The sequence below is a fragment of the Colletotrichum gloeosporioides genome, assembly GCF_011800055.1.
Source record: "Colletotrichum gloeosporioides strain Lc1 chromosome Unknown consensus_59, whole genome shotgun sequence".
Classification (NCBI taxonomy): Eukaryota; Fungi; Ascomycota; class Sordariomycetes; order Glomerellales; family Glomerellaceae; genus Colletotrichum; species Colletotrichum gloeosporioides.
Genome location: NW_025544704.1, coordinates 207,241 through 235,122, shown reverse-complemented (window position 1 = coordinate 235,122; position 27,882 = coordinate 207,241). Strand labels below are relative to the sequence as shown.

General features: G+C 52.8%; 8 protein-coding genes across 8 annotated transcripts; 3 read left to right on the top strand and 5 right to left on the bottom strand.

Annotated features, from left to right (window-relative positions):
* Positions 1 to 134: 134 nt before the first annotated feature.
* Positions 135 to 5,302, bottom strand: GCG54_00000227 (MICOS complex subunit MIC60; the record flags this gene model as incomplete). The annotated part of the gene is made up of 6 exons (XM_045400368.1): positions 135 to 388; positions 437 to 1,499; positions 1,563 to 1,694; positions 2,446 to 2,481; positions 2,534 to 4,364; positions 5,250 to 5,302. The coding sequence occupies 6 exons, from the start codon at positions 5,300 to 5,302 to the stop codon at positions 135 to 137; spliced, it is 3,369 nt and encodes a 1,122-aa protein (XP_045262019.1).
* Positions 5,303 to 5,308: 6 nt separating this feature from the next.
* Positions 5,309 to 6,203, bottom strand: GCG54_00000226 (GTP-binding protein ypt5; the record flags this gene model as incomplete). Its single annotated transcript, XM_045400367.1, has 5 exons — positions 5,309 to 5,656; positions 5,707 to 5,898; positions 5,964 to 5,990; positions 6,047 to 6,066; positions 6,125 to 6,203. The coding sequence occupies 5 exons, from the start codon at positions 6,201 to 6,203 to the stop codon at positions 5,309 to 5,311; spliced, it is 666 nt and encodes a 221-aa protein (XP_045262018.1).
* A 1,652-nt stretch (positions 6,204 to 7,855) lies between these two features.
* GCG54_00000225 (Phosphoinositide phosphatase SAC1) lies at positions 7,856 to 10,065 on the top strand (the record flags this gene model as incomplete). The annotated part of the gene is made up of 3 exons (XM_045400366.1): positions 7,856 to 8,063; positions 8,125 to 9,845; positions 9,895 to 10,065. The coding sequence occupies 3 exons, from the start codon at positions 7,856 to 7,858 to the stop codon at positions 10,063 to 10,065; spliced, it is 2,100 nt and encodes a 699-aa protein (XP_045262017.1).
* Positions 10,066 to 14,438: 4,373 nt separating this feature from the next.
* On the bottom strand, positions 14,439 to 15,410 carry GCG54_00000224 (uncharacterized protein; the record flags this gene model as incomplete). The annotated part of the gene is made up of 1 exon (XM_045400365.1): positions 14,439 to 15,410. One exon carries the CDS (start codon positions 15,408 to 15,410, stop codon positions 14,439 to 14,441), a length of 972 nt encoding a protein of 323 aa, XP_045262016.1.
* A 2,221-nt stretch (positions 15,411 to 17,631) lies between these two features.
* On the top strand, positions 17,632 to 18,718 carry GCG54_00000223 (uncharacterized protein; the record flags this gene model as incomplete). Its single annotated transcript, XM_045400364.1, has 2 exons — positions 17,632 to 18,056; positions 18,115 to 18,718. The coding sequence occupies 2 exons, from the start codon at positions 17,632 to 17,634 to the stop codon at positions 18,716 to 18,718; spliced, it is 1,029 nt and encodes a 342-aa protein (XP_045262015.1).
* A 2,804-nt stretch (positions 18,719 to 21,522) lies between these two features.
* GCG54_00000222 (uncharacterized protein) lies at positions 21,523 to 22,104 on the bottom strand (the record flags this gene model as incomplete). Its single annotated transcript, XM_045400363.1, has 1 exon — positions 21,523 to 22,104. The coding sequence occupies one exon, from the start codon at positions 22,102 to 22,104 to the stop codon at positions 21,523 to 21,525; it is 582 nt and encodes a 193-aa protein (XP_045262014.1).
* Positions 22,105 to 23,589: 1,485 nt separating this feature from the next.
* On the bottom strand, positions 23,590 to 24,795 carry GCG54_00000221 (Acetyltransferase ataH; the record flags this gene model as incomplete). The annotated part of the gene is made up of 1 exon (XM_045400362.1): positions 23,590 to 24,795. One exon carries the CDS (start codon positions 24,793 to 24,795, stop codon positions 23,590 to 23,592), a length of 1,206 nt encoding a protein of 401 aa, XP_045262013.1.
* Positions 24,796 to 25,969: 1,174 nt separating this feature from the next.
* On the top strand, positions 25,970 to 26,842 carry GCG54_00000220 (uncharacterized protein; the record flags this gene model as incomplete). The annotated part of the gene is made up of 1 exon (XM_045400361.1): positions 25,970 to 26,842. The coding sequence occupies one exon, from the start codon at positions 25,970 to 25,972 to the stop codon at positions 26,840 to 26,842; it is 873 nt and encodes a 290-aa protein (XP_045262012.1).
* Between the last annotated feature and the right edge of the window lie 1,040 nt (positions 26,843 to 27,882).

The window sequence follows — 27,882 nt, the reverse complement described above, 5'->3', positions numbered from 1 at the left end:
TTGAATCCGCGAGGAATGATATATAGACCCCCCTCCTTCTCTTTTCTGAGTCCGGTTATCCAGTCTAAAATTCGCTGTAATGTTGAACCCCCGAAACCCCTTCGTAAACGCCTGTTCATACGGACATAACGTGCTCAAAGAGCATCCGCCCCTTCGAGAATCTGCAGCGCGCCGCCAACGAGGTGTAGACTGCCCGTGACGAACGCCTGCACGCTCTCTCCCTCCTGATTGCTCTCCGCCAACCCCCGGACGTAGTCCAGGGCCTCCTCGATGGTCGGGATGACCCGCACGTCAGCCTGCGGGTCCAGCTCCCTCCACCGCTCCGCGAACTGCTTCTGCACCGTCATGGCCTCGATGGCCTTATTATCGTACTGGTGATTCACGAAATCTGTCCCGCGTCAGCAAAGCGCTCCATCCAAACGAACGTCAAACTCACCTCGCTTGTACCCCGTCTCTTTGTACGTCACATTCGTACAGAACGCAACCCCGTCAAACCCCCTCCCATCCCTCTTCACAGCCTCGTACACCCCATCCAGAAAGTCGATCGCCTCCGTCCGGCCCTGCTGGTTGAACACCAACACTCTCCTCCCCCTCCGCCCCTCCGTCTCCCCGGCAAACCACCGCCCCGCCATCTTCAGACTATCCGTCGTATGCGCCCCGTCCACAAACCACACCACGCTCCCCTCGTCCTTCACCTCGCACCGGCCCCTCCACACAACCTCCTCCAGCCCCTTCACAAACGCCTCCGGCAACCGCGTCGGGTCAGGCTTAAACCCCTCCTCCAGCCTCTCCAGCACGCTCTCCGCAAGCCGCACCGCCAAACTCGCATTCCGCCGCTGAAACTCCTTATCCGGCCGGATCCGCACATCCTTCATCCTCTCATCCACCTTCACAACCTCCAACCGCACCCCCTTCTCCGCCGCCCGCTCCTCCAGCACACCCTGCGCCTCGCCCACCTGCTCAACCGTAAACGCCCTGCTCCCCGTCTTCATAATCCCCGCCTTATGCCACGCAATCTTGCCCACCGTGTCCCCCAGCGCAAACACATGATCGATCCCCAACGTCGTAATCCCCGTCGCCACGGGCCGTCCCACCAAATTCGTCGCGTCGTACTCCCCACCAATCCCCGTCTCCAGAATCGCGCAGTCCACCCCCTCCTCAATGAACGCGTGGAAGCTCACCAGCGTCAGGTAGCGCGAGTAAATCGGCCGCGTCCCGAGCGCCACGCCTTCTGCGTCCGCCGTGCTGCTGCCGAGCCGGTCCCAGACCTCGAAGAAGTACTTGGCGAAGAGGGCCTCCGAGATGGGCACGCCGTTGATCCGGATGCGCTCGCGCACGGCGATGAGGTGCGGCGAGATGAGCAGGCCGACCTTGCGCGGGGCGCCGGACGGGGAGAGCGCGCGGTGCGAGGCGAGGATGGAGTCGGTGAAGGCGCAGGTGCTGCCTTTGCCTTTTGTGCCAGCGACGTGGATTACGTTGAGCTTGTCGAGGTCTGCGGTCTGCGATGAGGTCGTGTCAGCTGGCCGTTTGCGATCCGGGAATGTGAAGAGGGGAATACGCACCGTATACCCGATCCGCGCGAGGTACGCCCTCATCTCCCTGACGGAAGCTTCGTCAGGCCGCACGCCCGCCTTGCGCCGCGCCTCGATGACGGCGAAGGGCGTCTGCAGCGTGTTCAATGCGTCGACGGCATCCTGGACATCTCCCGTCAGCTCGGTCTGTTCCAACATCCTCATCACATCGCTCCCAATCCCTCTGCATATGTCCTCCTCCATCGCGGGGTATTCTCTCCCCGACCTCGGAGTTCAACAGCGCAAAAACTCACATTATACGTCCGTCCCGCCATATTCCTAACAGCACCCCTCGTGCTCGCGAAAAGGCCTATTGTCGTAGGTTTCCTGCCGGTAAACGTCGTCGTCGTTGTCCAGGCAAGGCGCACGATGCGACGAGGAACATGATGCATGTTCGGCTCCCGTCTGGAGGGGCAGCAAGCTCTCAAATGCCGTTGGTGGGGGTTTTGGACCTTTTGCCCCACTTCCCGCGCTCCCTTGAACTGGAAGCTTGTCAGCCAGGGAAAAAGGTACTTATATACAATCCTATGAAAAAAGTCAATGCTCGGCGTTACTTCCGATCACCGGCTCCTGGACCGAGTTATCGATAGACTGTTTTTTCTACGACTCGACTAATTCAGTCTCGCCAACTGAGTGTGTTAGCGTCTTGTGAACGGCTCTGTGATGCATTCTCTTGTAATCAAATAGGCTTAAGGCTAGGATGAGATACTCGTACATCACAATACTACAGAGTACAGCTGATAGAATACACTGCCTTCATTCAAGTCTATGGCTATGTCTTACACAGACCAGAGGTCTAGGCTCTCTAAGTCTCCTCACGAGCCAACCGCGTCACAAAAGAAAAAGTGTTTGTGTGTCCCGTCCATTATTCTACCTTGAGGCTCTGCAGACGCGCCTCTGTCGCAATGACCTGTCGAACTGTTAGCTGGTGTCAATGTCATAGCTGAAAAGTAAAATCTCACATCAAGAGCCTGCTGGACCTCCAGCGTCTTCCTCACCTCGCCAAGCCAGTCTCTGCTCAGCGTCTTCGCCCAGCCCTGCAGGCCGTTCATCTCACGGGCAGCGGCGTCCAGGTTACCCTCCTCCAAGAGAGTCTGCGTGCGTGTCAGGATGCTCTCGACGTCGTTGCCGTCGGCCAGACCCTGCTTCTTGAACATGACCTTGCTGAGCAGGTAGCTCGACGCGTGGCTGGCAACACCAGCCTCGTCGGGCAGCAAAGAGGCCTTGCGGACCTCGCTGGCGACTATGCGGAATCTGTCAATAAGCTGGGCGGCGTTGGCGAGGCCGCGCTGGTAGGCGGAAGGGTTGATGGAGGCGATGGCAGCATTGACGACCGGGTCATCGGCCGCAATCTCCTTCAGGGCGACGAGCTCACGGGTGAAGGGACGGGGCGAGGTGGCGTTCTCCAGGGTGGCGCGGACGGCGTCGACGGCGACGTGCAGCTGCTGGGTGCGCAGGTTGGTGTCGACGACCTCGTTCCATCCGGTGGTGAGCTTCTCGAGGTCGGCGACGGCGTCGGACAGCTTCTCGAGCTTGCCCAGGCGACCCTCGCGCTCCGACTCGACGTGCTTCTCGACCTCAGTGACGAACTCCTTCTTCAGGGCAAGAGCCTGCTCGAGGAGCTGGTTGTTGAGGCGTTCCTCGTTGAGCTGCTTCTCGCGCTCCAAGAGAAGCTTGGCGCGCGCGTCGTAGCTCTCCTTGACCTTCTTCATCTCGTCCTCGAACTCCTTCCTCCACGCACCCTCCTGGGCGACCATGGCGCCTTCGACGCGGGCAATCAGGTCGTTGGCGGCCTTGTCAAAGTCGGCAACCTTGGCCTGGACCTCGGCAGCAGCCTTCTCCTCGACGGAGCTCTTGATAGCCTTGATCTTGCTTCCAACCTTGCTCAGCTCGTTCTTGGCCTTGGTGATGGTGGGGGAGTAGCGGCCGTGGGCCTTGTCGGCGTTGATGACGGTGATGATGTCGTTCAGCATGCGGACAAGGTCCTGGACAACCGGCTCGGTCGCGTCCTCAATCTTGATAGCGTCGATGGGAGGGATCGGGGGGAAACGGGAAGGCTCGTTGACCTCGGGGGGCTTGAAGTCGTTCTCCTCCTGCTTGGGCGCGACAACCTTGGCCTCGACAGGCGCAGGCTTGGGCTCGGCGGCCTTCTTCTTCTTCTCGACGGGCTTGGGCTTCTCCTTGACAGCGGCGACCTTGGCAGCCTGGGCCTTGTCAACAGCACTAGACTGACGACCAGCAGGCTCGCCGTTGTCGGCTACCCTCCAGGATGCGCCGCTCTGGGCGGGGACCGCGACCTGGCTACCGGTATCTCTCGACTTGATCTTGTTGGAGATGTTGGGGAATCGCTTGCGGAAATCCATCTCCTCGAAGTAGAGGACCGCCTGCTCTCCGAAGGGAACATACTCGGTGAAGAAGTCGTGGAAGCTGTCGTTGACGCGAGAGTACCAGACACCACCACCAAAACCGATAGCACCGAGCACAGCGAGGGTAAGCACGAGGTTCCTCAGTCTGCGGAAGAAACCCTTCTTCTTCGGGGCGGCGGCGGCGGGTGTCTGAGGGGGAGGCGCGACGGCCTCGGTGGCAGGGGTCGGGGGCGTGAGAGGGACCTCAGTCTTGGGAATCGTGGCCTCGGCGGCGGCGAGCTCGGGAGCGGCGCTCTTCTCAGCGGTGATGGTCTCTGATGCGGGCAGGACTGCAGGCTTGGTCGGGTCGGGCTTCTTGTCGTCGGCAAAATGCCTCCGGCGGGCAGCGGCGGCCTGCCATTGGCGGCCAATGACGGCCGCGGCAGGCCTGTGGCCGAGCACCCTCACGGATCGAATCGACGTTCGCAACATGAGGGGATGCAATGGGCCGACGAGGCGGGTTTGGGAGGGGGATGATGTCGAGGGAGTTGTGGTGGAGGATGTGATAGAATCCAGGCACAAAAAAGCTCAGGGAAAAGTTCGGCTAAAACTGGGAGCTGCCAGCCGCGCTGTGCTATCCGCTGCCCGACGGCAGGAACCGGGATGAACAGTGGCTCACGTCACTGCACTGCACACGCGAGCGGGCGACGAGCTCCAGATATCCGAGACAAAAAATTTAGAAAAATATTGTTCTGGTCTATCTGCGACCTGTGTTTGGGTTTGCAACTTCGTGTGCATCTCAAGGCACTATCAACCTCTTTAAGAAAGGCAGAAATACCTCACGACGTCACCCGATCCTCACACAACAGCCAGTCACATCTGCCATCCAATCTGTTCTATTTGACGTGGCAGCACGCCTCACAAACATCATTCATAAAGCGCGCACCCATGAAGTGAACCATCCGTAAACAGTTGCCTCTATTGCATACTGTACATCAGAAAAATGCTGCAGGATGCTTCCCCCATAGTAAAAAGTGAATCCGTTCCCGTACACCGTCTTAATCCAGGTCTGTCCCTACACCCGAGTTGCCACAACCGAATGACCAGCGCAATGAAGACACGAAATGTAAATCACACTCTCGAAAAACGTACTGTTGATATTAAAAAGCTGGGCCTGGCATACCCTATCTCGGCGTAGGGTGCAAGACAACGCTGTCCGACCTCATCCAGCCAAAACGCCGTCATATACGTGCATGTTTGTGGGTGGTGTTTGGCCGCTGGGTCGCCTGGGGCAGTCTGTCGGCAGAAATTTGCCTGAAACCGATGAAAACACCCTTCTCTCTCCGGTCCTCTGGCTCGTCTGGTATGTGATATCCTTTGCGTCATCTTCATCTAGCAGCTGCAGGGCCCGCTGACGTTGCTGCCGGGGGTCTCGGGCTGGAGGCTGACGCCCTGTCGCTGTCCTGGCCGAGCATGCCTAGGGCCGGCCTGGTCGAGCGGCAGCTTCTTGGCGATGGCCGTGAAAAGTTCCTTGACGTTCTCGGCCGTCTTCGCGGACGTCTCGAAGAAGAGGAGTCCGGCCTCGCGCGCGTAGGCCTCGGCGTCTGCTGTGGAAACTGCTCGCTTATCAGGCTGCTCGTTGACCAAATCCAGCTTGTTACCGGCGAGGGCGATGATGATGTTCTCGTTCGCTTGTCTCTGCAGCTCCTTGACCCAGGCCTTTGCCTTATCCAACGAAGCCTACATCTGTTAGTGTCCGGCTCCCGATTATTGCATGCCAGTTGACGTACAGATTGAGTGATATCGTAAACAACGACGGCGCAGTTGGCGTTGCGGTAGTACATGGGGGCGAGGGACTTGTAGCGCTCTTGGCCGGCGGTATCCCAGATCTCGAACTTGACCGTGGTGTTTTCATCGAGAGAAATGGTCTGCGTCAGGAAAGCGGCACCGATAGTAGATTCGCGGTAAGAGTCAAATTGGTCCTGCGGAGGCGGACGTTAGTGGGATGCGTTTCTGAAGATATCGACGTCGGGTATCGACAACATACCTTGACGAATCGCAGGACGATGGAACTCTTGGGGGGACACGTTAGCATGATGGGCAGCAATTCCTTGGGTTCCGAACAAGTACCTTTCCAACAGCGGACTCGCCTGCATCATCACAGTTAGCCCAGCGATTCAAAAGAAGGTATCGACGGAGATGAAATACCTAGCAAGACCAGCTTAAACTGCGCAAAGCGCGTGTTCATGCCGCGAGCGCCGGGAGCACCAGGACCTCGGGCAGACATTTTGAGCGATGTGAAGGTTTGGATGGGAGAGGTGGGCAGCTGCAGAAAGCTTCAAGGTGGATGGACCTCGCAGACGGATAGGATGCACTTGGGGCTGATCTCTGGAATGTCGCCGGACGGGGTCGCTGGCGGAGCGGACGTTCGTCGAAACGGAAATGGGGGAAATGGGCGGTGTCGGTCGGGGGGCACGATCGATCAAAGCTGCGTCAGTCGCAAAGCAACGGTGGTATCGTGGATCGAAATGGTGATTGCGCGGCGTGGGGTGGTGGATGAGGCGAGAGGTGGGAAACAGAGAGGTAGGTAGGTTGGCGTAGTAGGTAAGGCAGGCAGTAAGAAGGAGTCGATGGCAAGTAAATCGGGTCCTGGAATAATGTGACTGCCTTGGGGGGTGGTGAAGCTCGATGATGAATGGCTGGGCGGGCACGTTGCACACGTCAGGCTCTTGGGACACTGGGACACTGGGACACTGGGACACTGGCTGCACTGCAAATGAAATGGGGGTCCCTCTCAGTCTGAAGGCAATCGAAGGGAACTGGCACTGACGCCGACACTGGGCACCGGGCACCGGGCACCTCCAGCAGAGCAGAGGAAGCGACGGCGCAGTGCTGTCAGGTGCAGCTCTCAAGGCGGACGGGGCCTCCAGTGACCCCGATAGCCCAAGTCCCCTGCTTACCCGGTCCGTTATGATGACCTTACCGCCGCAAGTATCTTGCTGCAGCAGATTGGTTGAAGGTACTCGGAAGCCATTCATCGTCATTTACCTAGGTATGTATGTACTGCATAGTATGTACTACAGAGCACCTCTTGCAACACATTTTACCTGAGGCAGCTTAGCGCCCTGCTGGTGGCAGACGGCGTTGATTTATTACCTCAGCTGTCCGCGGCCTCCTTGCTGAGCTCCCGTCTTCCGGTGTCTCGTCCTAGAGGGAGCTCTGCCGGAGAGATGAACGTGGTGAGTGTCCAATGCCCCTTCACTTTCCACGCCGCCCACATCATCGTCCATCAGGTACCAATCTTCAGGTACGTACCACGTGCAAGTGCAGAGCCGACCCAGTGACATGAAGAGGCGCGTTATGTAAGCCGTGTGATGCCGAGTCTATTGTGTGTTTTTATTGGCTCAGAGCTTCGTTTCTGTGGTCTGTGCCCCTCTTTCACAAGCCGGACTTCCAGGAGGTACGTACCCACTCGACCAGTATCGAAGGCAGTCCACTGTCAGTGCAGCAGCACCCTTGAAGCTGGAACTCGACTGAGGTGCAGCAGCAGCAGTCCACTCCATGTCCCTTCCCGGTTGCCCCTTCCACCCGCCAAGGGAGCTCTCTCGCCTCCTAGCCGTGGAGGGTCCTGCTTGGTATGAGGTAAGGAGGTAGGGACCTGCCTGCGTAGGGTAACTGCGCCTGGAAAGTGACGACAGCCACTCCTCGCCAGCCAACCAAAGCCTCAAGCTCCAGCTGTCCTCAAGGCTCACGGCTCTGGCTTCTTGCTCTTTTTTTGCGATCGCCGACAACGCCAACGCCCACCTTCGTTGACCGATCCTGCGGGCATCAAGACTACCAACTTTCTAATCCTTTCGCTCGCTCCTTTCTCTCCCTCTTGCTTCACCATCCCCTTCTACTCTCCTCTTCTTCTCGAGTCTGCCCGTTGCCGTCGACACCATGGCGCCCACTCTCCCCTACCGCGACATCAACGTCAAAGTCGCCCCCGATTCCTACATCTTCACCTCGCCCTCCTCCCCCGATGCCCCGGCTTTGGTCATCGACCGTCCCACCGGCGACCTGCGCCTCGGCGATGCAGGCCTGGGCAAGAGAGTCTCCCGAGTTTCGAGTATCGCTGGTATTCTGGGCATCATCCAGCTTAGACTCGGTATGCCTGTAGCCACCCAAGCTTCCCAACGAGCACTGCACTGACTCGACGATTGCGACAGACAAGTATGTCATTGTGATCACAAAGGCCCAGCCCATGGGCCGCCTCAAGGGCCACATGGTCTACAAGGTCATCACCACCGAGATCCTGCCCATGCGCGAGCGCCAGATCCGCGACCCCGACGAGGACACCTTCATCGGTCTGCTCGATACCTTCATGAAGAACGGCCCCATGTACTTCTCCTACTCCATCGACCTCACAAACTCCTTCCAGCGCCAGGCCTCTGCCGACACCTCCCTCCCCCTGTGGCAGCGCGCCGACGACCGATTCTTCTTCAACCGCTTCCTCCAGTCCGACCTGATCGACTTCCGCACCCGCGGCGCCAGAGGTCAAGCAGGGCCCCAGGCTGGCGCCGACCCCTTCATCCTCCCCGTCATTTTCGGCATGCTCGAGATCAAGCCTACGACCTTCAAGGGAACGCCAGTTACTGTCACCCTCATCTCGCGCAGATCGAGACACCGCGGCGGAACCAGATACTTCACCCGAGGTGTCGACGACGAGGGCCATGCAGCCAACTACAACGAGACCGAGCAGATTACCATCTTCAATGATTCGGGCAGTGGCATGGGAGGTTTTGCTGGCAGCGCCGATATGCAGAGTGGCAAGTACGGCGCCAGCGGCCAGGATACGCAAATAATGTCCTACGTTCAGACTCGTGGCAGTGTCCCCACCTACTGGGCCGAGATCAACAGCTTGCGCTACGTCCCGAAGCTGCAGGTCCGCGGCATCGACAGCGCCCTCCCTGCGGCCAAGGCGCATTTTGAGGAGCAAATCCGCCTGTACGGCGACAACTACCTCATCAACCTGGTCAACCAGAAGGGCCGCGAGCAGCGTGTGAAGAACTCATACGAACAGATGGTCGAGAAGCTCATCTCAACCCCCAAGGAGCGCACTGAAGGCGACAGCCACACCAACGAAAAGTTCACGACGATCCAGCCTGAGAAGCGCGCCGTCGAGTTCGATCGTCTTCACTATATCTACTTCGACTACCACCATGAGACCAAGGGCATGAAAATGCACCGTGCCTATGCTCTTATTGAGAAGCTTAAGGAGGCACTCGACGCCCAGGGCTACTTCCGCGCTGTCGACATGCCCGGTGCCAACGATGGCCGTCTCGAGCCCCGCAGCTACCAGACCAGCGTTATGCGCACTAACTGCATGGACTGCCTCGACCGCACCAACGTCGTCCAGTCTATGTTCGCCCGCCACATGCTTGACCGCATCTTTGAGGAGATGGGTCTCATGAGCCGTGGCTCCTCATTCCGCGATGAGGATCCGGCTTTCGAGCACATGTTCCGCAACCTCTGGGCCGACAACGCTGATGTCGTTTCGAACTCCTACTCTGGCACCGGTGCCATGAAGACAGACGTCACTCGTACTGGCGTCCGCACAAAGATGGGTGCTCTTCAGGATGCCCGTATCGGTGTCACCCGCTACTTCAAGAACAACTTCCTCGACGGTCCCCGTCAAGATTCGTTCGATCTCTTCCTCGGGGTCTACTTGCCAGGCACCGCCAACATCGGCAGCTCCCTCATCTTCGCTGACCGCCGCCCCATTCTCATCCAATCCGTCCCCTACCTCCTCGCCTTCAGTCTCTTCCTCATCTTCGTCGGTCTCTTTACCAAGACCGAAGCTACCGTCACCATGCGCATCTTCATTTTCTTCTGGCTGGCTGTTGCTGCTTGGTGTTCAAGCTTCATCTTTGGCCATGGCATGCTCTATGTAAGTCCCCTCCTTTTGCAGATTTTGATCAATTACTCACACTGCCTAGGTAAACTGGCCCAAGCTGAACCCCAGACCCTGGGCCTTTGAAGGCTACAACGAGCACATGTCCAAGGCCCGCAAGGACTCAGTCCTGGGATCATTTGTTGCCCGCCATGAGCGCGGCCTCAGCACGGCAAGATACTCCAATGCCGAGGAGGGCAAGAAGAGAATCGAGTAAACGCTTCTGCATAACCTTTTCTGTTGGCTTCACGCGCAAAAGTCGCCTCACCCTTTCCTTATTTGCTCATTGTGCTGGATCATAACCAGCACAAATATACCGCCTAGGCCATTTTGGGAGGACAGGCCTGATATCCCCTTTGTCATGGGTTCTTGAGGAATACTTTAGCAGGGAGTTTAGAGGCATTGGCATAGACTAGATGTCTTTGTGAAAGAATATGCCCTGCTAGAACTGAATAATACAACTACTTTCTTGTTCTGTATCTGGTTTATTTGTGTGACGCAACAGTAATGAGAGGGGTGGCCTCTCTGAACCGATCTTGGCGTTCATGGTGCGCATCATTCTGGGTCGACGCACATCAAGAGCGGTGAGAGGTAATGAAACAAATCTTGTGAGGTGTGTGGCTACCAGATTACAGTCGTTCGAATACACCATGAAGACCGAGTTAGGATGTTGGGTGACGGCAGGGCAGGTAAAGTGAACAGTGGTATATTGGGAAAGTTGGAAAACTTCTGATGACATCGAGAGCCGGGTATCCCATTGAGTACGAGATAACATCGGTACATATATATACGGGGTAATCGCGAATTATGTTTTAATCCGATTTAATCCCCCTTATTCCCGCGAATAAAGAGCTTTTAAAAAGGGCAGATTCGGAGAATGGTGGGTTAGGCTTGTACCGACGTCATCTCGCACTCGTTGGGATACTGCGCGTTTTGCTTGACTCCCCCACGTTCCCTGGCATCATTGCATGTTCATGCCCGGAGGAGACGATGGAGGTACCACATTATATGGTGTAACAACCGAACTTCTTTTCAATGAAGGAAAGTTTAGTTTGGATATCGTTTGGGTATAAATGGTGGTTTAGCGGAATGGCGATGGGGAAGGTAGACCAACGTCGTGGGGGCGTGCGATGTTGGGATCTGGTCGAGCCTGGCAAGGGGAATTTCCATCATGTCAAGGGTCGACATGAGTGAACGCAATTTCCTGATCTCAGCTGCATCTAAGAGATTGGTGTTCTGGCTTAATGGGCTGAATACGTTGGGAACGGGGACGGGTGACGGTGATGAGGAACGGAGATGGGGTTCTGGATTGGAGATGTTGGTCGCGAATACGAGATTTCTGAGTACCTACCAATACTATTGTCAAATATGTTCAAAGTTTCAAAGGCCATAAGAAGAGACAGTGCAGTTGTTGTAGAAATCTTTCTCGCTGCTCCAGATGTGCTCTTATGAATACAAACCTGATGGCGTCTGCCTTCTTCTGAGGAATCTGCAGAGACAGACTCGGTCGGGGGCACGTAGTCTAGTTAGGTTTGGAGAGACGACACCGAGTCGTAAATTTTGTGGGTTAAGTTCGTTTTTGGATGCTTAAATATAGAAAGAAAGCTTGCTACAAAGTTTAGTTGGACAGCAATGGTCATTTTGGGCGCTGGAAGCCATTGCATCTCTGGTATGTGAGTGTCAAAGTGGCCAAGCTCACCAGGTCCCAAGAGCACACGATCTAGATGTCCACGAAAAAGTTGATTCCTGGGTCACATGGCGTCTAGCTGAATACGTGCTGCTTACTTGCGAGATAGGGAAGCCGGACGACGGAAGGCTAGCGAGGGAGAGAAACTCCACGCGCATTCAATGTGTAAACGTGAGGTCTAGCATGGCTGGGGCTACGTATATCATGGAATTATTTCCGGTGTCGAGTCACAAACAAACAATGCTTTCGACCATATTTGGTTGCTTTGGCTCTTATTTTCTTCTCGTTTGGTGTGAATTTATAGGCTTGTACTGTTTGGAGAGCCGTTACTGAGCACTTGTCAACGTTGAGTTACGAAGCACGTCATTGAGGCAGTCGTTATGCGCGAAGATGCATTTGAACTGCCTTTGAGGCTACTCATTTGGACATTCAAGTATTGAAGATCTTTTCTCTGATCAATCAGATGTTCCCCGCGTGGAGAATTGCCATGACATCTAGGGTGCCAGTGCTCTGGCAGCCCTCTTCCTACGAGCCGTCAGTGTTACTAAGACCCTGGCACTCGCCCGAAGCAATAATTTGGGCGTTCTTGACGTCGGCTGCGTCGCCTGTCATCTCACCTCCGAGTCTCCCAAGTATTCCGCCTCAATGTGTGGTAGTATTTCTGACATCCGTCGCTGGGTGTTAATGTGCGACGACGTTGATGGGACTTTTGACAGTGGGCTTCGGGAACTCAGACTTATTGATATCTTATCAAAGCCAGATTTCTTATTTTTGACAGAGAAAGACTTTCTGGGTCACCATATGATGTTTATATAGCATGAATCAGGATAAGGTACGAGATAGGAGTTGGAAAACACAGTCAGAACCAGTTGGTCGGGGCGAGGCATTGCGGCCAGTGTTCCGACAACGAAACTCCTTGTTTGTTCTGGAAATGGTCCGGGTTCTGTGCTATACAAACTAAAACGTCTTCAGTAACTTACGGTGTTTTTGACCATCGGCAATGTTTGCGTATCAGCCACAGTAGTTGTGACTAAAGGACAGGGGGAATACTCAAGTCATGAGTGACATGACGTATCCCCAAGTGTGTTGTCGCGGGAATCTAGTATGAATCCGCGCTGAAGGCTTGCGATTCAACTGAATACAACAGTTCGAACAGATACTAGAAGAGAAGGACAGTAGAGATACTAAAGTGGAAGCTGCCGTCGCAAGATTTGAGCGGAGGACCTCGGGTGTCTCAAAACCTTCGGCAAGCCATTGTTCTTCTTCAGCACCACCGTGTTAACAAGCTTCTAACAGTTCTCGTCGCTCAATCCCTTCGTTCAGATGAGACGAACAAGGAGGGAGCTGGCTTATTTAAAGGTTGTACTGGTACAACAATCCCTCCCAAAGGCATATTGCCTGGTGTCGATGTAAGTTTAAGCTATTGTCCAGAAACACTAGTCTTCTAACGGTCACTCTACACTCTATCTAGGAACATATGTTTATGGCAAGACCAAGCCATACGACATTTCCTAGGGATAGCCGGAGAAACTCGAGGCTTGAGAAAGTTTGCACTTGCTACGATTTAGGCGTCCTTCAGGCACTCTGTTGAGCAACTTACCTTGATCTTGGGGGTCCAATGTCTGAGACATGAGCCATCTCCCATGCAGTGATTCGCCGTGGCTCAGCCCTGCAATTGATGCACATTCCCTAGCTTCCTTCAGCCTTGGCAAGTGCCGGTAGATTCGATATATCAACAGATCTGGACCCTGCCTTGACGATTAAACTTATACGCTAAGCATGCCAAATGGAGACATCAACAGCAGCATGAGATAGTGTGTAGAGCCCCCCCCTTTGCTTTTATCACCTGTGACCACCGATGTTCTTTCTCGATGGTGCAAAGTCGTGCCTGGTCTGAAGCGGTCCTTGATGCATCGTTCATTTGCGCCATTCGTTCGAACACAGCTGCAGCCTGCAGATATCGCCAACCTTGGGTAATTGTGTTCAATCCCCCAAGAGGTCCCCAACTCGTTCCCAAACATGCGCGTATCAAGACTTCTCTCTCTTGGGGCGCTTCTCACCGGCACAATTGCCATCACCAGCACAATCGTCCTCACGCCAGTAGAACAATCACCGTACTACTATCTGGGATGCTATCCCTACACTGCCGAAACCGCCATCGAGGCATACGACATACCGAACATCGCCACGGGCTACAACAATGGCAACCCAGTCGACTGCCGATTCGGCTGTGATCAGCAATTTCACGCGTCTTACGTCTTCATGTACGGTATGTACTGCTACTGCCACGTCCGGGAGGTGGAGTTCGACATCCACCAGCCGGGCGGCGCTCCAGTCGACAACTCTCTCTGCACCACGCCGTGCTTCATGGACCCCAACGCCCCGTGTAGCACATTGTCCAATACGGAGGTATGTCACGGTGTACGGGAAGTACGGTCCCAGAGCATCCTTCAGGTTTTGACCGTGGCCCGGTTGACGGACTTCGACCATATACACGGGCTGGTTACAAGAAAGGTTGTCAAGTGCGAACAGTCCGGCTTACCTACCCACAGACACTACTTGCTTGTTTTAGCTTATGTAGAGATCTCATAACTGAGATGAAATTCTTCCGGCCTTTCATTCAGCTTGCTGAATGCTGAAAAGTTTGGCGCATGCTGCCTCCTGTACAGCACGACTGAGCCTAGGTGAATGACTCCACCCGCAATTCTTCACGCACATGACTCCAGGTTTACTTGATTCGTTCTCCGTTTTATTATATTGAAAGGTATAATCTTCATTATTCATTTCAGACAGAGTACCGAAACATTTTATACTTATAAGCGCCATAGCCGGATCATTCTCACTGTATCGATAACCGCGCGGTCAACTTGAAAGCCTTCAAGTGCACCGTCCAATCTTGATGATCAACCGAGAAGGAAGACAAAACTAAGAAGAGTTGCAGCGACTGCAGCTGTAGCAACATGGCCCGTGGAAACAGCACCACTCTTGTCGTCGTCGCCGTTCAACGAATCAGGCATCTCCTCACCCTCAGCGGTGAACGTCTTCATGCAGGTGAACTGCACCTCTGGGCTGTCATCGTTCTCATCGTCGTATAGAACGGTGAAAACGGGAGTCACGCCAGAGCGGCCACCCAGAGATTGGCCACTGTTATCTCCTGTGGGAAGAATCTGCCGCATCTCGGCTACCTTGCGCAGCTCGTAGCTCTCGGGCATGACGGGCTGGCAACCCTCGTTCTGGAGCTGGATTGGGCTAGAAGAAAGGTCCTCGCCGGAGATGGGGCCTGCGGTGATGTTAATGTGGCCGGCGAAGCGGTCGCAGAAGGATAGTTCGCGGTGGATGTTGGTGTTGAGGAACTGTGCTAGGGACTCGCATCGTCGCAACGAGGCGCTTCCGGTGTTGTTGCTCTGACCGTTCGTAGTGTATCGGAATTGCTCCACCAAAGTTGCTATGTTGTTCTGACAACCGTCCGAAATGACCGAGTTGCAAGAGGTTGTGTTTTGCGTGTTGTCTTTGGACAGCTCAAACGTTTGCTCTTGATACTGCATCATAAGGGCGCAGCCGGTCTCCTGGTTGCTGGAGTTGAAGTTGGCTGGCACGCCGACATAGAGCGTCTGAGTTGAAAATTGATAGCCTTGCTGGCTAGCGAGGATGCCATCCGGGCTCCCATCAACGAGAGTAAGCGAAAGCTTCTCATCGGCGACGTCGAGCACTTCAGGCACCATTCCCACTCCAACAAAGCGGGATGAGTTGCCCGACGAACACACACCCTGGCTTTCGGAATTGATGCATGAGAGGGCGCTACACGACGAGATCTCTTTGTCCTGGGCCGAAACCGAGGTTGCCAGAGCCAGAGCAGCAAGAAGTCTTGTGTTCATGGTGATTTAGGACAGAACAATCCGAAAGAGTAGTTGAGTCGGACAATTGCTAAGTACGTACTAAGTCGGGTTGAATGGGTTTCTCCGCTGCAGTGGAGTAGACGTGAGTTGCCCGCGCTATAGATAGTCTATATCTGACGAAATCTTCTGGGACTTGCCCGCTCTTAAGTCTTTCTCTTTTCCCGGGGATCTTTTGTGGTTGCGGGAACAAACATGATGTCACTTCACAGCCGTGTGATCATTTTCGACCTCGACATTGGCGATTACCCCTTGCTTGGCGACAGCCTTGGCCAACGGCCAAGGTAGACAAAGAAGAATGATACGACAAAAGGTCCAACACGCGGCAAATGAGATGCAACACCTCACAGAAGCAAATCGCAACATAAAACTCAGCCGAAATCTCTCCACATTACGTCAATTATCCGGTGCCCCCGACGGCACAGCAAGGCGGATTCCTTCCTACCTCTTGGCGCTCGGCTCTTGGCTCTTGGCTCTTGGCCCGTCCCGCTCCTTTTTCTCCGCGCCGCTCCCATGTAAGCCACCATCGCGAGCGTACTGCTTAAACGATCGGCATGACCCCTTGCAACTCATCTGTTTTGGTCACACAACTTCCCGTTTTGGCATTGTTGTTGGCTCGAACAAATAGTTCACCCGGAATGTGGCCGTGTTGGAGGTGGTCAGAGAGGTAGAGGAGCGTCTGAAAGCGTAACCCGAGCGTCCATCCTCTATCGGATCGCCTGATCGAGTCTTAATCCCCTTGGAGTCGGGCGTTTCGACCCATGGTAACTGATGCAGGCAGTAATATGCAGCCGCCCGCTCATTTCAGACAAGTGAATAAACTGTTGGATCCACGCCATGGTCCGTAAACGTGCACCTATCAGGAGGCTCTGAGGCCTCCTGGCGTGTGTGCCGCAATATATGGGCACTCGGGTTCCAAAGTAAATGGCCGGTCTTCTGAGCATTCACCACCAAACAACCGGCCAGTTATTTTGGCGACAGGGTGACGAGGTAGTAAGTTCCGTTTCATGGAATTGCTTAGTTTGAAATGTTCTATAAGCTTTCGAGATCGATGTCACGTTAAACGGCCCGTCGGTTTTGGAGACAGCCGGGATTTATTTTGCTCATCAACATTATCAACTGATTGGTGTTCGAGTTTTGAAACATAGCGAAGACTCATTCGTCAAACAAGAAGTGTGATAGCTGTTGTAAGAATACCCATCTGAGCGTCTGCTGTAAGCGGCCTTAGTCGCTCTCACAATGTGCCAACATCCTGTTGTTGCCTAGACAAGTGGGTCTTGGATGGTTATTTTGAAATCCCGTCAAATTAACCCTGTCCAATCGTACGTCCAGGCTTTACGACTTGGTTCTCCTCTAGTTCACTTGGCAGGTATAATGATTGTTTTATGGGTTGAACATTCTCGAGATTTGTTGCGGCTCAGCAACAACTCCTTCTGCAAAAGTTCCCAACGACTATGGAGCTCACTGAGCCAAGTTTTGAGGCCAGACTCTTCTTCTTTCGGAAGCTTGGAGGACTTTCCAGCAGGCTCAGCACATTGCAGGATTCTCTACTGACTTGGCGCAGACACACCGAATCCCAATCCTGGCCAAGATCTCGATCTTCATGGCACGGCCAACATAGACTGTGAGGCTCGAGGCTGAATGCCATCGGGCGGAGCGGCGGAGCGGAAACACGCGGCTAGGAAGCCATGCCAAAGGCTCCCAGAGTCAGTTCATTCTCATCTACGCCTTAGGAGGGGTCGAAGATCGAGTCGAGAATCAGGCAGCCAGGCTCGTCACGGCAAGGTGTTGGAGTCGTTACTGCAACCTCTGTGCCTCTTTACCTCGTATCAATTGGGGGCGAGCTGTAATCCTCCATGTAAGCCGCTTCGCGATGGTGCCACTCAGTCAGAACAGCCAAGATTGCTGAGCTCGAGCAGTATTACCGAAATCAGATGTGATGGCGGACTAGATGGATCGAAGGTGTGAAGTACTGAGGACGAAGATTCCGCCGAACCTTTGCGCCTCCTTGTGGGAGGAGACGAAATATCTCTGGAATCGACTATAAAAAGCTTCTATTCCATCACCTTTGTTCTCTCAAATCAGCAACTTGAGCAGAACATCCTCAGTAGAACCTCTTCACCCGCCAGTCTTCGGCTCTGAACCAGCTTGCAAGTTCAGATCCTTCTTGAAACCTTTAGACCATCATTCACCACTATTCAACATGGCTACCGCTATCGGTGTCGTCGGAAGCGTCATCACCATCTTCTCTTTCCTCAAGGACATGTTCCCCGAGCCCGACAACCCGAGCGCCAAATTCGCCTTCAAGATCGGCCTTGACGGAGCTGGTGATCCGCCCCTGAGCAACGCCGGCGGGAATATCCCCGACGTCCGCTGCTGGAACGAGCAGGGCGGGTTTCTCGGCATCACCACCAACGACAACAACAAGTGTGAGAACGGCGCCGACCTCTGCGAGACTAGCGTCTCGGATGTTGTCCAGCAGCCCACTTACACCCTCTTCACCGGCAACGATGATGCCATTTGCATTTCCTGGGCTTCTGTGACCTTTCCGGGTGGCCAGAACTATGCCAACACGATCGGCAACTGGGCTCAGAGTTGTGACGAAGCCTACGGAAGAGGTGGTAACTGGTCAGTAGCCCAAGCTCTACAGCCCGTCCTCTGCATGCCACTAACATCCTATCACCAGGTACTACTCGGATATCTACGTCCCCACGGAGGACGGCCCTGACGAGACCGTCTTCTGCGCCTGGGTCGACAAGAACGGAGACGTCGACACCACCGGTATCCAGGTCCACTGGCCTGAATACTCCAAGGACTCTGGCACCAAGGACCTCGACTACTACTGCAACAACGACCCCGTCCTGAGATTCACCGAGGATCCCGACCCCTCCGACGTCATCTTCTGGACCCGCAAGCGTGACCTCTTCAGCCAGCAGCCCTCCACCTCGTCCGCCCGCTCCGAGGAGCGCCGTGCCGTCGACAAACAGCACGCTCGCCTCGCCCGCCGCTTCGAAAAGGACACGCGCCTGGTCAAGAGCAAAGAGGCAAAGCACACGGCCTCGGGCCTCTGTGGGGCCGGAAGGTCGGTCGGCCCCAGCTTCGTGTCTCTCGAGGAGCGCAAGTTCTGCTACATGCCCACCAAGACGGTCTATCCCTTCTGCGAGGATACTGAGGGCGATCCGTGTTGGTCGGAGGAGGAGGACAAGGTCGTCGCCAAGGGCTCGACGGGTAGAGTTGCCGCTGTCCCTGAGATGAAATTCGACAAGGTTCTGAGCTGGGGCGAGAAATAGGCCAGCTATCGACGATGACCTTCCGGTCGGATTGGAAGCCACAGGATTGAAACAGGACTCACGCTTTCATCTGATCAGAAAAAGGGGGTTATTTTCTATGTTACACACTGTTTGTGATTTTGTTCTTCTCTTCACTCATTAAACCAACTTCAGACCATAAGTAGAAATCAACAAGCCACGTCCGGACAAAATGTGGTCGCTGCAACAAGCTCACGGTTTTGCTATTTTAGGTGACCTCCAGTCCGTGAAGCCTGAAGGCGGTTAGTTAGTCTTTCCGCCCCATGGAAGGCAAGATTGAGGAATGGAATGCTCGTAGATTACCGTGTACCGGATTCAGCCCACAAACCAAACCCTCGGGCCGCGGCGAATGCAGGCTGCAACTACTGGAGTGGAGGGAGGGATTTAGAACAACCGGTATTACGTTAACAAGACTCGCTGATAATGATGATAATCTAACGGTTTTGGTTCAGCTGGTCTTAAACTCGTGGCGCTGTTGGTTTTTTATGTTTTTTTGTCGATTCTCGATTCCCAGCCTGGCGACTCGGAATGCGACGTGGAGATTATGTGGTGAGAAGAAGCTCGTTCATCTAGAGCTAGAACTTAAGATCCTCAAGGAGAAGCAGGGGACGCAGCCCCCCACTTATTTTAATTGTGCCTTCATCTATAACTGTTTCCCACATAACTTCTTCAAAGGCCCTTGTATCGCGACAGATGAACCTCCCAGACACCATACAACAATTCTTTGGGTACTTGATAGTGTGCTTGTCCTCGAATCACATCTTTATTTGAAATATTCTTGAATTACTTAATAGTATGGGCTTGTGTTGGGAGCCCCTCTTGATAGCCCTGTGCTGTTTAGCTCACCCCGCGCGCGGTCTGAGAGTCGCAACGCAAACGTTGATACCATCTATCAGCACGACATCATCTTCGGCCTCATCTTCAGCCTCACTGCAAAGGACTGGCATATCACCGAATCCTGTATCACCGTACTCATATCTTGGATGCTACACAGACGAGGGCCTCGCGGGATCAACATACATATACCAAGATGGCATTATTGGGGATCCGGTGAGATGTCAAGCTCGTTGCGAGAACCTCGATGCTCTCTTCGTGTATCTGGTTGGCACAGCCTGCTATTGTGCTCCTTTAGGCAATGTGGTCGCTCCGCGTGGACCAGCTACCAACGATGAGAATTGCAACAGATATCCCTGCAGATCAGATTCAACATCACCTTGCGGCTGCAATTTAAGTCTTAGTTGCCAGGCACAATACGTCGTGGTTTACGGTGTTAGATCACCCGTTGTCGTGTCTTCCAGTACCTCGACGTCACCCTTATTTGGTTCATCGATCACCATAAGCCTGTCATCCTCCGCATCGTCTCCTTTACCCAGCTCCAGCACAACGGGTTCGCCGGCATCGCTATCACAGACCTTTTCCGGTACATTTATCGGCTCTCAAAATCCGATATTGTCCGGCACTACGTTGGTCCTGTTTTCAAGCGGTTCCATCTCACGGTCAACCACTTCCCAGCTGACCAATTCTTCCTCGACTTCAATGACGACACCGATGACGGGCAATACTTCAGTAGTACAAAGCGCAACGACAAATGATGTAGGCTTCCAGAGCACAGCCTCATCGAGTGCAGTGTTTCCGCCTGTACTCACGATACCGTCCAGCTCGAGTTCGGTAACGCCTACCGGCTCCGCCATCAGTCCTGTGGGATCTTCTTCTGGTTCTGATCCTGGTACTGTGTTTGTTTCTACTACAAGCTCTACCACAGATTCTGCAACGACAAGTTCCCCCGGCGGTTCGTCATCAACATCTCGAATTACCACCGCCAGCACCATCTTCGACATCAGCATTGGAGGGATTTCCGTGTCACCTACTACGGGACCAGATTCATCACCATCTCCGTTACCCAGCAGTAGCTCATCCCTCGGCACTATCGATAGCTCACAGGCTTTAGTTGGCGTTACAGTCGTCTTGACAATCAGCCCACTTCAAGCACCTGGTGCCACCCAGACGGGTTCTTAGACTGTAGTGTGGTGAAGTCTGAAATATTTAGGTTGTGTCCGCGCTTCAACCCAGCCAAATCAACCGGCAGTTTTTGGTGTCTACTACTGCCTCTCACTGTGCTCTTTCCGGTGTGGATTGGGCATATTATTTCACAAGATACCTATAGTCTGCACTACAAACACCCCGAATACATCAATAAGTTGAGCTCTGTTGGAACTGTCTCTATTCCATGTTTGCTGTATCCATCACATCCTGAGCACTCAGGACTGCGAGGTTCGTCTATGGACTGTGCGTGTCTTCGTTACAAGCCCTGCCAATCAGCGCGATGCGATATTTCATAGATTATTGCAATCTTGCTTTCGTCATCATATGTTGTGTAACTTTGCGCTGATAGAACAACTTGTAATGAGGCAGGTATTCATCTCGTTTACCAGCCTGTCTGAGCATTGTTTTCTGTTTTATAAGTTCACGCACAGAAAGTAATGATTCAAATTTGTTTATGACAAAGCAACGTCTATTTATCCCGAAATCTGCATTCTACTTATACGATTCAATGAAACCTTTTGCAAGAATCTCATCAAACCTCACATGTGCCCCTACATACATATCCAATCCAACCTAAGAGAGACTGATTTCCAGCAAGTAGAAAGAATAAGTAAAGACCAATATAAACGGCTCCATCCTCTGTCCCCCACATGGTCCTGATGTTAACTTTGATCACCGGGCTTCATAACGCGAGCTAGATGACTACAAGAGAAGTGGGGATAACTCGTTCATTGGAACTGGACTCAGGCGTTGAGAACCTGGGAATTGAGCATGCCACGTACGTTCTCGTAGAACTCGGGCGTCATGTTCGTCCATTCCATGCAGTTCGAGCCGCAGGGAATAGGGATGGCCTGACCAGCAGTGCCCCCAATGACCGTGGCGAGGGTCATGCAAGTGGGCGGCACTCCTTCAGCTCGGATGTGATTGTCGCCAATGGGACCGGTGATTGTGATGTGAGAACCAAGAGCCTCGTTGTAGCAGTCGTCCCAGTTGTGCTGAGGGACGCCAACAGGAGCTGCGCCGGGGCCATCTTGTCGCTTCTCCATCTCCGCCGCAACTTCTGCGGCGACCTCATGCGCCATGTTTCGCGCATAGTGAATAGAATCCTCTTGGCGCTTGCAGCCCGACTTTGTAGCACAGCCGATGCCTACGCCGACTGCGCCGGAAACGACTCCAGAGACGACTCCGGCAGTCATACCAGATGAAGCACCTCCGCCCACAACGGCGGCTGCAACCAGCGCAGGGATGATTGGCAAGGAGGCCATCGCGTTGGGGATGCAAAGAAGAGTGGCAACCAAGGAGATCATCTTAGTGTTGGTCTGCATGGTGATAAACTTGTGGTGGTCTTGCGAAAGGGAAGAAGAATTGAGGAATGTCTGAGTGCAAAGAGTTAAGTAATAGGTATGCGTGTTCTTGAATGAGATTTGTGGTGGAATTGAGAATGTTTCTGTGTTTGTTGCAATTCAATGAATGTTCGTTGAAGACTGTTGCTGTTGAAGTAGACTGGAGTGATGTTTGAGAACGAACCTTGATTCCTTTTATAATGTCAGACTTCCTCTATCAGCAAGTGACCAACCGTCATAGGATTCCCACGATGGGTCTTGAAGGTTCGTAGCACCGCCCGCTCGCGCGCAGGACTTCACGAATTCAGAATCCTTGGGGCCGTCACGGTGCTCATGAGGGCTCGGCGATGAGCCCCCACGATACTCGTACAATTAATATCTCGCGATGGAAACCTGTTTGAGCTCATGGGCAGTGTTTTGAGACCCCAAAACGTGTTGGAGGTCGTGGCAAAAGCCATCAAAACCCACGCTGACAGGTGAGGTTGATGGTGTACGACAGACCGTCCACTCAAGTCGAGCCCAAAAGGGACCCCAAAAACAATCCGTTATTGACCCCTGAGATTTCTCGTCAGGCTGACAGCTCGTGATAGTCGGGTGGCCTCAACTTGTGGATACGGGAGCTGAATGTTTCCGCGGCCAAGATAGTCAATGTTACATATGTAGTGGACCTTGCCGGTGTGAATGTTTTTGAGGCCAAGATATTGGCGGTTGAGGACCTCCTGGCATCAATTCATGCAGTGTGGGACGAGCTTTGCTGTATATAAACTTTTCGAATTCATGCGCCCCAGCTCGCAAATCTTTTACAATTTCCATTCTAACGCCATGACCTGAGTGTTCTACCCAGGAAACTGTCCATTGAACGACGTACCAAAATCGGCCAATGAGCCAGTGGAAATGGCAGACTGATTCGGCTCCCACGATATCTTTTTGGCTGCCAATGTTCATACGGCATGTTACTGCCGTACCAAGAGGTTGCTGTTGGCCCAGCAGCCCCCGCACCGTCTTGGCTGCAGTATGTGCAACTTGCGCCACAGCCTTCTTGCAAACGAGCGGGCTGATCACCAACAACCCAATCAGTGCCCCCACTCTGCAGGCCCCTGACTCCCAACAATAACATGAAATAACTAAGAAATGCGGTACGGTAGACTGGCAAGGCTGAGAGTAATGGAGACCGTCGGAGGAGCCAATATGTTCCAAAGTAAGGCGGAGTCGTTCTTGTTCGCACGAGTTGATCCAGGGGTTGATCACACAACAACAACAACAGTGTGACAGATCTGCAGCAAAGAGCTGTTGTAGATTAAAATTTTTTCGGATAACACACTTATGGTATTTACTATAATAAATGACATGAATTATTTCATATGTCTGTCCTGCGAACCACGATCAAGCCAACGGTATAATAGATGGCTACATACTCTCAAAATCGATTGCGATGTCTTATAATCATCAAGAAATAATGCATCTTGACTAAGAGGCATACGATTGAATCAAAGCTTGCTTGATTGCCCATCGCATAGTCTTTGGATAAAGCCATCTTGGTACTGACCAAAAGAACCACGCGAAAACCCACGTAAACCCAAAAGCTTTAGACATCATGCGCATTGGCCAGCTCTTCTCAACCAGTAACGCGATTTTTGTGTCCCTCAGACCCCAGGAAAGGGATTTGATGGCAGTGATTTCAGCTCCAACTGCGACGAAATTCACGCAGAAAAACCACACGTCTAGGTGTTCGAAGTGTTGACCAGTTCTCCATGATGCTGTTGCGTGCATCAATCCAGAGAGTAAAAACACCCCAAATGCTTGTAGCACCTTTCCCAAAGCCCTTGTCTTTGCTCCTTGCAAGAGAAATCTCGTCCAAGTCGTGAGCGTTGGTGTTGCAACGCGGTGCCAAAAGCGACCCCAGAAGCGTTGAAGAGTCCATGCATCAGAAATACTGCCAAAAAGAGGAGGCCAGTCTTCTGGATCGTCCAGACGAAGTATTATCACAAAGATGATCGCCAAAACAAGGTGATAAAACTCCAGAACGAGGAAATTGGTCCATATCCACGACACCGACATGAAGGCGCGAAGTGCGAGGCGATGTGAAGAGATGGGGCGGTATGGGCTTTCGATCCCATCAAGAAATAAATGACTGAAGATTGGCCTGATGATTTGCTGTTGGTCTGGTGTGAAATCGAGTAGGTTACTGGCGGCTGAAAGGTGTCCCTGGATGCGCTGGACGACCAATCTGTCGACGAGGAAACCAACCGCGACCCTTGACCCGCGGCGGAAGAGGAATCGAATCAAAGCATTCCACGAAGCAGAAGCTGGGCCGGATTTACGGAACTGTAGGTTTCGGGGGTTGTTCCAAATGCGACAGGCAGCAGCGACACTGCGCCGAGTCGGCCAGGGCAACAGGCTGGCCCTGTCACGCTGACCGGTCTCTTGATCCGGGCGTGGCTCAAAAGAATGATTTTCGAATAGGAGAATCGTAGGTAAATTGAGCATGAAAATGAAGCAGGTTATGACGGTGTATGAGTTGAGTGCTACAGGCCCGCGCGGTGTCATCTCTTCCTTGACGGAGGCCAAGGACAAGGCAGTGAGCAGCCACGCTGGAAGAAAGAGCCACGAGTGAAATTGTGGAGGAAGATGAAGAGTAAACGTAGTCAACGTAGCAGAAGCCACAAACAGCATTGCTGGTTTAAAGTCATTTGCGCTGATGAAATCCATCTTTGCTGTTTTCTCTTTGCTTTTTTTGTAAAAGGCAAGAAGCGCTTGTTACATTCACCCAGCGGTAAAGGTGAAATAAGGAAGAAGATAGTTCATCAAGCCCATAATACAAAACTTTGACATCCGCAGCTTATGTGCCATGGAACGCCAAGGTCTGAAAAGCCCTGCCCCCACGATGGGATCACAGTTCTCGCTGGGAACTTCTAAATTCGGTAACCTGTGCTCGTGTACCTGAGCGGAGCCACTTGCTGCTGAAAATCTGAAACATCTGAGAACCGCCAACATTTACTTCCCTTCTTCTGATTGTGGTGGAATCGAGGAACCCGTACGTTTGCATACTGGGGGCTTCAAAGCCGTCGATTTTGAGGACCATCATTGCGGAGAATACGAAGATGTCGATTTCACGTCACGAATGAAAGTGCACTGTGTACATGTAGCCTTGGAGCCACCCGAGAGACATATATCTTAGTGTAATAACAAAAAATTGCTGTAGAAAGGCTCCCAAGTCCATTTGGTATCAAACTCCTTGTGCTAATCACAGCTACTTATCAGAACTCAAAGCCCTCCTTGTAAAGTACTGTGGTTGCCGAACACGTAATGCCATGTTTGCCTCGATTGAAGCGTAACATAGATGGAGTCGTTTCCAAATTGTAAGTTCTCAATTGAGTGATTGAAAACTCTGGTTGTTCAAGTTGATCGCGTTGATCATCGTAAGAGTCTGAGATTACACTGTCAACAGAATCGCGGGCGATTGGCACTGTACGGTCTGATTTCGACACGCCACCTGGATTTAATTAAACACTGCATACAGCTGAATTTGATGTTACACTGAGTCCTGTCCCCATGCCAAGTCTGTTGGCGCCGTCACAGCCTGGATGCCCAGCGCTGCAGGTATGAGGGCATGCAGGGGAGTGTGTTTGCATGATCCGCTGTGCCCCCAACGAGCACCAACACCAACCACCAACAAACGTTATTAATAGAAAGGAAATGACCAACTTTTGGCGGGGCTACATGTATTTGATGAACTTCGCTTGAGTTAAATACTCTGTTGCGTGACAGCAGAAATGACATCGAACCCTCCAGCCTCGTCCGACAAACTCATTTCCGTTATCATCAGAAACCGAGTAAACAATCCAATATGGGAAATGCTGCTGAAGCCAAGGTAGTCAGTACCATGACAACGCAAGAAGACATCAGTCCACCTCCCCCTTATGTATCGAACGATGCCACGGTAGCTTCATCGAGCTCTGCATACCAAGTCAGCTTTTCGCCAGCCACGGGCAAATCCAAAGTTCCCCTCAGCCCGTCTCTTTCTCTTTATCACCCGATGCCCAATACTTTGAGCGTGTACTCGCAAATCAAGTTCACCCAGACCGCACATCTTGGCGACAGCACAAGTCACAAGCTCTACGCCTTCTCGACCTATTACATTTCTGGTGGTGGCAAATATGACGGGAAGCCGTGCATGATCCTCCATAATGGTCCCAGCAATAAAGACCCTGCCCTAGCTACGGTCGCCGAGGAGCCAAACTGGACTTTGGCATCGACAACCAGCATCATCACACTGCCACCGCTTAGTGACGCGGTCGACGCAGCCATTGCGCCTCACGAGCAGAGTTTCAATGGTGCCACGGAGATCATGCGCGGGGGAATGTTCAAGAATCAAGTGACGTTTGGATACCGTTTCTCTATCGAGATAGATCATGCTGGCACGCTTCGACGCGAGGACTTCGAATGGCAGAAGGCGGACAAAAGTGAGATGTCAGACGCCAAGGCAGTCTTCAAGCTTGTGCGGCTCAGTTCAGAAACCGTTCGCGACAGCACGACCGAGAATGGCTCTGATTGCGTCGCCATTACTGGATTCAAGTGGGCATTTGCATGGAATAAGCCATTCAGATTCGAGTTTGTGGGGGATGGTGCAACTGGTGGATTGGGAGATCGGTGGTCAGTCATGGCACTCGTCACAGCCATGAGAATTTGGACTCTTTACGTTCAAAGAAGGGTGCGCTGAGAGGCTTAATGCTGTTATAACTTTGAACGTGGGCGGTAGTTAGTTGAGCTGTTTGAACTGGAAATTGCCACCTTAGCAACAGAAACTCACTAGCAAAAGAAAAGTTGATGTGGTACCCGTCAGTCTGAAGTCTTAAACTCCATGTCCTATTTGCACCTTTACAGCTATATCTACTATAAATATGCTCATCGCTCTTGCCAATTTGCCTCTTTGCGATTGGCTACCTTAAGTACCTAGAGTCATGCGGCAGTCAACAAGGTGCGCCTCTAGGCGGGAAACTGTGAAGAAGAAAAGTTAAAGGGAAGAAAGACCTTGCCTAGAGTCGTGTCACAGTGTTAGACGTTCAATTATCAACGAGATGGGAAGTTGCGGAATAATTCAGCGCTTTATTCTTGAGTTTTGCTAGCCGGGCAGTGTCCACCAAACACCTGTGTGATCCGTATATCGACTCTAATCGCCTGTACTACTACCGTCCACTGTCAACGCCGTCGTCGTCGACTATCACCGTCGTCTATCATCGTCGTCCATCATCCTGATGATTATCGCTATCCCTAGCATTTCCTCTACTACTAGGTCCTTATAGAAGACTAGAAGTACTAAGTACACTACGAAAGGTACAAGGGACACTGCCCAAATAGCTGATTAGCGCTGCCTGGCTAGCAAAGCTCTTGTTTCAGGTTGAATGCGACCACTTGTTGGTTCTAAATTTCTTGCATGATCGCTCCAAGGGAAGTATGAGGATGAGAACCACGCAAACACATTCCATGCGGACTTTGAAGGCTTCAACACTTACCCTGTGTGATGTACATCACAAAGCCTTACATAGAACTTGCTCCCAATATAACGAAACGTGTGAAAGGCTAAACCGTCCATTAGCGATGATGAGAAGATAACGACTAGGACAGTATCAGCTTTGGAAAACGATAAACTGTGTTAGTTGCCCGCAACGTAAACCTCTCACCTCAAACAGCAACAGGCAAGTGCTCTTAGCGAGGCTGCGAACTGCTCTTGAGCATAACTATTGGGCGAACTTAATCTCA